The sequence below is a fragment of the Falco peregrinus genome, chromosome 1, assembly GCF_023634155.1.
Source record: "Falco peregrinus isolate bFalPer1 chromosome 1, bFalPer1.pri, whole genome shotgun sequence".
In the NCBI taxonomy this organism is placed as follows: domain Eukaryota; kingdom Metazoa; phylum Chordata; class Aves; order Falconiformes; family Falconidae; genus Falco; species Falco peregrinus.
Window position 1 is genome coordinate 46,949,024 of NC_073721.1, and position 9,327 is coordinate 46,958,350.

General features: G+C 64.7%; 1 protein-coding gene across 2 annotated transcripts; it reads left to right on the top strand.

Moving 5' to 3' along the window:
- Positions 1 to 3,088: 3,088 nt before the first annotated feature.
- On the top strand, positions 3,089 to 8,605 carry LOC101915484 (POU domain, class 5, transcription factor 3). Of its 2 annotated transcripts, none has more exons than XM_055793842.1 (5): positions 3,089 to 3,598; positions 5,480 to 5,591; positions 5,984 to 6,114; positions 7,482 to 7,646; positions 7,902 to 8,605. In XM_055793842.1, exons 1-5 carry the CDS (start codon positions 3,104 to 3,106, stop codon positions 8,151 to 8,153), a joined length of 1,155 nt encoding a protein of 384 aa, XP_055649817.1. In that variant the 5' UTR covers positions 3,089 to 3,103; the 3' UTR covers positions 8,154 to 8,605. The 2 variants fall into 2 exon arrangements, with proteins under 2 accessions (XP_055649817.1, XP_055649816.1); XM_055793841.1 differs by having other exon boundaries at positions 3,347 to 3,679; positions 7,902 to 8,603.
- Positions 8,606 to 9,327: the final 722 nt, after the last annotated feature.

The window sequence follows — 9,327 nt, forward strand, 5'->3', positions numbered from 1 at the left end:
GCCATGTCCCCACCACATGTTCAGAAGTCATGTGTGGACACCACAATTGTGCTGCAGACATCCCAGGACAGCCCAGGGCTGGGTGCAGGGTGTGCTCAGCTCCAGCCTGTCTGTGCCTCAGTTCCCCCAGCTGTAGAACAGCAGGGAGGACCGGCTGGTGCGTTCAGCCACTGTGATGATGTGGGAGATACCCAAATTATACCCCGGGCTCTGTAATGCAGAGGCTTTTTTAATGAGGGGACAGAACGGGACCAAAACGTTCTCCAGGACTTTCATCTCAGCTGGGTTTGGAAGCACCAACTCTCCATCCTGTCCACCCAGGCCAGCTGCAGCCAGGCAAACAGTGGTGCCATGGAGGAGCTTTGGCGTTCCTCCCAGGGACAGGGCTTCTGAAGCTGAAGCCTTCCTCAGATGGATCTGGGGTGAAGACTGTGGGCCCCCGACCCATGGCATGCAGGGCTGCAGCCCACCAAGGTGTGCTAGCCTTAGGTGTGAAACTCAGGGGGGGTCCAGCATAGCCCTGATGGCTTCTCCATCACCTGACACAGGAGAGAGGGAGGACTGACAGTGAATAAATCATCTGTGGTTATACACTCTCCTAAAATCTTGTCTCCGAGCCAAACCAGCGCCACACCAGTACACTCAGCAAAAGGAGGACAAGCAGATGTGCAGGTCTGCACCCACCCACCCCCAGCCTGCCACCATCTCAGTGAGCTGGGGAGCACAGACCCATTTCTTTCTGCTCCCCTTTTCCTACCGGGATCCCACCCATCCCTGGCTGCGTTACAGCCCACAGAGCTGGGCCCGAACCTGGAGAACGAGCAGGCTCCAGCCATGGGGGTGATGGAAGGACACATCCTTCCTCCTCCTGGAGCAGGGCAGGAGCCTCTGCCTTAAACAAGACGTATAGCCAAGCCCTGGCCATTGATGCACAACGACCTGGCACAATAACCGGGCACCCCACACAGCCCCCCCAAAATCACCCCATTGAAATGGAGGGGGGAGGGGGCACACACCCAGAAACCCCACTGGCTCCCTCCACATCCCCCAGCTAAAACCATCAGTGCCACAATGGGCCTCGCTCCTACAAAGGGGCCGGTTCAAAGTCAACGTCTCCCTTCCCCTTTGCCTGTATATGAAAGGGAGAAGGAATGTGTTTGAGGGCAGGGGGTGGGGTGGGGGGGCTGGGGGGCTTCCTGGGGGGATGGAGAGAAAGAGCAGGTTGGCAGGAGGAGGGGGTCCAGCCCGGGAACAATAAATCAAAGGGAAGGGGAGTTACTGCCAGGCCAAGGATCTTCTGAACCCGCGGGCCGCAGCGGGAGCCCGGGAGGAGCAGGGCTGATGGCTGCTGCTGGAGTCCCGCAGCGAGACTTCCTCCGCCTGCGGGCCGGGGGCGCCCGGCTGCCCAAGCCCCCGCCCCGCCGAGCCCCGCACGGCCCGGTGCTCATGCCTCGGGGCTGAGCATCCCGCAGCAGGACCCGCAGCTGCGGGGCTGGGCAGCCCTCGCTGCCCTGATGGGCTTCTTGCATCCTCAGGACGTTTTTTCTGGGGGGGGCTGCCTTCCCTCCCCACAGCAGCCTGGCGCTGCCTGGCACATGCCCAGCCAGCAGTTAGGAAAGGGCTTTAATTCCTGCTCATCCACTTGATCTTTTATTTTTCTTATAGGAATATAGTTATGGGGGATGGGGGCTGTTCCACTCCCCCCAAGGTGCGGCAGTGCCACAGGCTGGGCCAGGGGCTGATGCCGGTGCGGTGGGTACCATGGTATCCCTGGGTGCCAGGTCTCTCCAGAGCCAAAGTGCTTCACACCAGCACCAAAGCCCTTCCCCCAGTGCCACCAGCAGCCCCATCCGCATTGTGCATGCCAGGCCCTGGGTGCCAGCTCTCTCCAGAGCCAAAGTGCTTCACACCAGCACCAAACTCCTTCCCCCAGTGCCACCAGCAGCCCCATCCCACTGCCGCGGGGCAGACTCCTCCAGCCTATCTCTTCGGCATATCTCCAGTGCCAGACAGCAGCAGGGCTCCCGGTAATCCGGGTTAATAAACAGGGAGCGGTGCTGGCAGCGGGATCGCTCCTCGCTCGGCTTCAACCGGGGTCAGGGGCTGCCTGCAACTGGGAGCCGGCATCGGGCAGGCGGATCCCGGCGGGACTGGGGAAGCTCCCGATGGCGAGGCGGGAGGGAGGAAGGGGGAAATGCCCCGACAGTGCCATTGTGAAGGGCAGCGCGAGGGGAAAGCCCTTAAGACAGAAAATACCCAGCGCGCTCCATTGTGGCGCAGATGGGCCTGATAGCCTGGGCTGCAATTAGCCGCCGGCGGCCCGCCCGGGGCTCCGGGGCCCCCTGCCCGCCCCGGCTCCGGCAGGGACACGCTTCCCCGGGGCACGGCCCCCCTTGCTGGGCGAGGGACACACACCGTGCGGGAGCCGAGGAGCCCCAGCGTTGTCCCTGAAGCGCTTTGCAAGGCACCCCGGGGAGCCGTCGGGCTCCGCCGCAGGGACCGCGCATCTCGGAGGGGCGAGGAGAGATGGCCAAGCCCTCGCCCACCCTCCGGCCGCACGACGACACCGCCGTCCCCGGGGTCAAGTCCCCCGTCCTGCGGACCCGGGCCGGCGGCCGTCCCCGCCCGCACACCCAGCTCCCGCTGCCCGTTCCCCGAAGCACTGCCGCTGCCCTGCCCGTGCCCCGGTGCTGCAACACTGGGGGTTCTCAGGCGGGGGACCCCCGGGGTTGGGGCTGCCATAACATTTAGCGACGTGGTCCCCCCCCGACGTGCGGGGGGCTCTGCCCTTCGCCTCACACGGGCTAAGGGGAGCACAGGGCGGCGGAACCCCTGCCCTCCCCCCGCGGCCCGTGGGGAAGGGTGCAGGCGTCCGCAGCCCACCGCCCCTCGCACCTTCCCCCCCCGCCCCCCCCGGGGGGATCAAGTTCACGCCCGACCCACCGGTGCGGGGCCAATGGGGCAGGGGCCCATTTCCATACGGCCCGGCCCGGCCCCGCCGCCCTCAGAGGCCCCGGCGGCGCCGCAGCAGGGAGGCAGCGGCCGGCGGGCGGCCGGGCCGAGCCCCGCAGCCCCCGCATGGAGCGCTAGGGCCGCGGGCAGCATGTTCAGCCCGGACGGGGGGCTGCCGGCCGCCCCTTTCGGCCTCCTGCCCGACGCCGGGCCGCCCTTTCCCCGCGGCGGCTTCGACGGGGCGGCCGCCCAGCCGCTCTTCTTCCCGTTCGCCGCCGAGCCCGAGGCCAGCCGCGACCCGCCGCCGGCCCGCGCCTGGCTGCCCCCGCCCGCCGGGCCACCCGCCAAGGCGGAGGCGCGCCCGGCCCGGCCCTGCCGCCAGCCCTCGCCCGAGCCCCGCGCCGCGGCCTGCTGCGGCCCGGCCTGGCCCGCCCCGCCTTGGGCCGGGCCCGCGCCCCCCGGCGCCGCCAACGCCGCCCTGCCCGGCCCGCCCTTCCCCGGCCCCGCCGGCGGCGCCTTCCCCGGCGCCCAGCTCTGCCCCGCCGCCCTGCAGCCGGGCTCCGGCGGCCTCGCCGCGCTGGGCAGTAGCGGCAGCTCCAGCGGCGCCGCCAGCGAGGGCGGCCACTCCAGCGACAGCGGCGACGAGGTGAGACCCGACGGGACGGGCTGCCCTGCCCCGCTGCCCGCCGCCCGGCAGACGGGGTGCCCCGGGCCGCCCCGACTCCAGGTACCGCGCTGCCCTCCGCGCCCCGGGACGGAGCCCGGGCGGGCCGCCCCGTCGGGGCCGGGCGCTGCTTGGCCGCTGGCGGCCCGGGCAGAGGCGAGCGCGGAGCCCGCCGCGCTGTCCTGCCTGGCCGCTCCGTCGGGTGCCTGCGGGAGGAGCCCCAGCGTGGCCCGATGTGTCCCAGCGCTGGGGCTTGTCCCGGCTGGGTCAGGCGCTCCGCGGGGGGAGGCTGCTTTGGGGTGGGAAAAGGTGGTTTAGTAAACTGTGGGGCGGCTTATGCTTGTGCGAACCGTCCCTTGTACATGATGCTTCACGGACGTCGCGCACACGCAGGGCCGTCCCCTGCGCACGACGCTGAAGCCCAGCTCCGGCGGGATGCTGGGGGTCGCACAGCGCGGCCTCCCCGGGCCCTGCCCCGCGGCTGCCCGGCCCCCGGCCGCTCCCCCCGGGTCTCCGCGGGCACCGACGGCTGCCGGGGCGCGGGCAGGGCCAGCCTGGAGGCCGTCGGAGTGGGATGTGAGGGCTTGCGGGGCGGTCGCAGCGCGAGTTAGCAGCATGGCTGGCGGTTGGGATTCGGGTTTAGCTTTCATATTTTTACATTTTAGTGTAATACGAACCCGTCCCTCGCAGGCAAGCGCGCCTCGGGGGTAGCGGCAGATGATGCCGGGGGTGGGCGCGGAGCCCCGGCGAGCTGCGGCCGGGGGTGGTGGTTGGGTTTGTGCGGAGCCGCTGCCCACTGCGTGCCGCGGGTGGTCAGGGGCTCCCACGCGTGCCACGATGGGAGCGTGGAGAGGGATGCATGTCCCCCGGGGAGCCCCCTGCCGCGCTGGAGGGCGGGGGGGTTCCAGAAATGACTTCCTGGCCAAGGGAGGGTGAGGATTGTCCCGTTGCAGGGCTGCTCCGGGCTCCGGGCTCCTGGCTCCCGGTGTACGCTAGGAATGAAATGGACAAGACTTGGTGGCAGGGAGGGACATGTGTAAAATCCGAAATTTGCGCTGCAAATGTAGAAATCGGGTGAAAGTTTTCAAAATGCCCCCGCAGCAGCTGAAGGCTGCGCTGCAGGGAGGAAGGGAAGCATCTGGGTAAGCAGCTTTCCAGACGGAAAGAGCCTGGTTGTAGCAAAGAGGTGTTTGAATCCCACTCGAGTCATGGGTGCTTTCCTCTGAGCCACGTCACCGGCCCTGGGTGCAGGTGGGAGAGGGGCTGCGCCGTGCCCCAGAGCCGTGGGGCGGTGGGTGCCTGCGCCCCGGGATGGCTGAGCCCGTGGGGACATGTGGTGGGAAGTGTGGGAGTGGAGCGATGCTGGGAGCCATCAGCAAATGTGCTCATCGGTGCTGCCTCTGGTCAACCCACGAGGGTGTGAGCTGGGGGCAGAGGGGACATTCCAGGGCATGTTAAGGCAGCGCGGGAGCTCTGGGTGCTCCTGGGACCTGCTTTCTGTCCTGTGCCACCCTGGGCCTCAGCCAGCATGGTGGGAGCTGGATGGTGTGCATAGTCGAGGGGGGCGGGTGGGCTGTCCAGGGAGTCCTGCGTGGGGCAGGGTGGGGTGGAGGTTTTGGGGTCCCTGAGCCGAGAGACTTTTTTGTTAAGGGGTTGGGGAAAGCCCTTCTGCCACCCAGCTCATTGCCCCCACGACCCCATCGCCCAGAGGTGGCAGTGGCTGGTGGGTATTTGCCCTGCCAGAGGCTCAGCCGACCCCACTCCTGTCCCCATCCCACGCTGACCCCACCGCGCTGACAGACCCTGCTCTTGGTAGCCCCCGGGTGCAAATTGTCTCCCTCAGTTTATCTCTGCCCCTGCCAGGATGCGCCAACCTCGGAAGAGCTGGAGCAGTTTGCCAAGGACCTCAAACACAAGCGCATCATGCTGGGCTTCACCCAGGCTGACGTGGGGCTGGCTCTGGGGACCCTCTACGGTAAGGGTCGTCACCTCCCCCCTACCCCCGGGGAGAAGGGAGAGGCATGGGAGGGGGGTGGGGCACCTGGGCAATGGAGAATTTCTGCTCTTTAATGACCAGCAAAGGAGGCGCTGAGCACCAGCCCCAGGGCTCCTGGGCTTTCCAGCCGGAGCCCTGCTAAGTGCTCCTCAAGCTGGAAAGTTTTAATAACAAGGAACAGGTTTAAAATAGCTGCTTATTGAAGAGTGTTTCAAAATCCCTGCCGAAGCAGCAGGGAGAATGCCTTTCCTGGACTCCCATCCCCAGGGACCAGGGGGTGCTGGAGAGGGGACCCTGGGGGGCTGCTGAAGGAGGGAGATGCCTCGGTGTGGGGGCAGGAGCGGTGTGTGATGCTCTGCCTGTCCACGCAGGGAAGATGTTCAGCCAGACAACCATCTGCCGCTTCGAAGCGCTCCAGCTCAGCTTCAAGAACATGTGCAAGCTGAAGCCGCTGCTGCAGCGTTGGCTCAACGAGGCGGAGAACACGGACAACATGCAAGAGGTATGGGGCTGGGGGTCAGGGGTACCTGTGGTGGTTTGACCCTGGCTGGATGCCAGGTGCCCACCGTAGCTGCTCTATCGCCCCCCTCCCTCCCTCAACCGGACAGGGGAGAGAAAATGGAACAAAAGGCTCATGGATCAGGATAAGGACTGGGAGATCACTCAGCAATTGTCATCACGGGCAAAACAGACTCCACTTGGGGAAATTAGTTTCAGACTCCGCTTGGGAAAATAAGTTTATTACCATTCAAATCAGAAAAACACCTTCCCCCCACCTATCCCTTCTTCCCAGGCTCAATTTAATTCCTGTTTTCTCTGCCTCCTCCCCCCAGGCAGCGCAGAGGATAGGGAATGAAGGTTACAGTCAGTTCATCACGTGTCGTTTTGCTGCTCCTTCCTCCTCACACTCTTCCCCTGCTCTAGAGTGGGTCTCTGCAGGGTCCCAAGCCCTGCCAGCAAACCTGCTCTAGCTGGGGCTCCTCTCCCCACGGGGTCCTCCCCAGGCTGCGGGTGGGGATCTGCTCCCCGGTGGGCTCCATGGGCTTCCCCGGAATCTCTGCTCCAGCACCTGAAGCCCCTCCTGCCACTGACCTTGGTGTTTGCAGGGTTGTTGCTCTCACAGTCTCACTCCTCTCTCCGGCTGGTGCAGAGTTGTTTATTTCTTCCCTTCTTAATACGCTATCCCAGAGGCGCTGCCACTGCTGCTGATTAGCTTGGCCTTGGCTGGCGGCGGGTTTGTCTTGAAGCCACCTGGCGTTGGCTCCATCAGACATGGGAGAAGTTCTGGCATCTCACAGAAGCCACCCCTGTAGCACCCCCCCTCTACCAAAACATTGCCAGGCAAACCCACTACAGCACTGCACACCAGCGAGCCCTCAAGCTGCAGCTTCTCACTTTCTTTTACACATTTTTTGGTAGAGAAATGGGGAACAGCAGGCGTCTTGTGCCATAGCAGCATCTCACTGCCATAGCTTTAGTCTGGCTGGATGGGGGAACCCACTGGGTGTCACCTTCTGCGAGGCTGGGGGAAGGAGCCCAGATCCCCCGCAGACACCTTGTGATATCTGTGGCAGCTCCTGTCTCAGAGCAGCCAGGCCCTGCTGGGATCTGAGATAAGCTGGAGATGCAGCTTGCTGCTCCCTGGGGAGCCTGGGAGGATGCAGGAAGACATGTCCACTCCCCCCGCACCAGCTGCAGGCAGTGCTGGGACACTGGGAATGGCCCCAGTTACAGTGGGATGATGCTCAGTGGGCAGTCACCGGGACGAAGCCAGTCTCCATCCCTCCCAAATGTCTCCAGCCAGCCACATGTGTCCCCAGAGCCTGGTGGGGACATGACCCAGCCCTGTGACCTCTCTTTTGTTTCCAGATGTGCAATGCGGAGCAAGTGTTGGCCCAAGCCCGGAAGCGAAAACGCAGGACCAGCATCGAGACCAACGTGAAGGGGACCCTGGAGAGCTTCTTCCGCAAGTGTGTGAAGCCCAGTCCCCAGGAGATCTCCCAGATCGCCGAGGACCTCAACCTGGACAAAGACGTAGGTTGGGAGGGTTTGGAGGGTGGGTGCCCAAACAGCCATGGTTCCTGAGCACCTGCTTCAGGCCAGTTTGATACTGGAAGCTGTGGGAGAGTGGCTGAGGCTGGTAGCCACCATCAGCCTGTCCCAAGTCCAGCCCCAGGAGGAGCTGTGGTGGGGAGGGGGCTGTGGAGATGGCACCAGCAGAAGGGCCTCCTTGTCACTCACACAGTGCCTGGGCTTACCCTCCTCACCCTTCCCCATCTCCCCTCACAGGTGGTCCGGGTCTGGTTCTGCAACCGGCGTCAGAAAGGCAAACGGCTGCTGCTGCCCTTCGGCAACGAGGCGGAGGGGGTGATGTATGACATGAACCAGTCTCTGGTGCCCACCGGCCTGCCCATCCCGGTGACGTCCCAGGGCTACAGCCTGGCTCCCTCCCCTCCCGTCTACATGCCGCCCTTCCACAAAGCTGAGATGTTCCCTCAAGCGCTGCAGCCTGGGCTCTCCATGAGCAACAGCGGCCACTGAACCGGGGGCTGTCGGGGCAGGTGACGGTGCCACCCCGGCACTGTGGCTGGGCTGGCTCTGGGGGCAGCTTCCCCCCTACCCCTTCGCCCTGAGAAGGCACAGGCACAGCCCTGCTCCCGCTTCTGGGCTGCCTTCGAGCTTTTGGGGCACGAGGGGCAGGGGAAGAGCTGGGAGCCTGGCATGGGGATGTGCCTGCTCTCTGGGGTTGCTCCCAGCCCTTCCCAGTAATGTGAGTTTACCGGTCCCAGCAGCATCTGCCCCCCTCTGACCTCTCCTGGGGGGCGGCTGCCCCTGCCCCACTGCACCCCACTGAAGCCACACGTGCCCAGGGCACTGAGCAGAGCCACCTGCTCCTGGCCCCAGCCCAGCCGAGCTGCTCTCCTGCAAGACCCAGAAAATATGTTTTAGATTTTTTTTTTTTTTTTGTGGGAAGGTTGGGGGGTGGAGGGGAGGGGGGTGGGTTTGTTATCTTTTAATGGGTTTTGGTTGTAGTTTTTAAAAAGCAAAAATCTTTGTAGTGATTACTAGTTTCCCAGGTGCCTCCTCCCTGTCCTGTAGGGTGGGGCTGGGGTGCTGTGCCCAGGGCCGGGGTCCGCGGCGGCTCTGCCCACCCTCCTGGGCAGCTGGGGCAAGCCAAGGGCCGGAGTGGGGGGCTGGGGATGAGCTCTCGCAGCTCCAGCCGCCCTGTGGCACACGAGAGCTTCACCCGTCCATGGGCAGGCTGGTGGGGCTTGTGGGGGGGTGGGGGTCATCCCTGGCCCTGTGCCCAGTGCCACCTCTGGTCCCCCATGCCCTCTCCACTCTTCAGCTGTTGTCCTGCTGCCCAGGGACCATCTTTCCCCAGGGGTTCCCAGCCCAGGGGGGCTGGCACTGTCCTGTCCATGCTGCTAGCACCCCCGTGCCTTTGAGCCTGCTGTAGTTGATGATTTTTTTTTTCCTTAATCATATTCCCTCTGGCAATGAAATAAATCTCAGTTCTTTGGGGTATGAGAGCGAGTTAATCCTTTCCTTGACTCCCCTGCATCCCTGCTCCTGTACAGTGCCAGGCAGCCCAGCGGCACAGGTTTGGCTGCAAGTGGGGGCACGGTGGGGCTGGACCAGTGCACCCAAATAGGGTGGACGTGCAGCCCAGCCCACCACCAGGAGTGGTGGCAGCTTGGCCCTGGAGGGACAC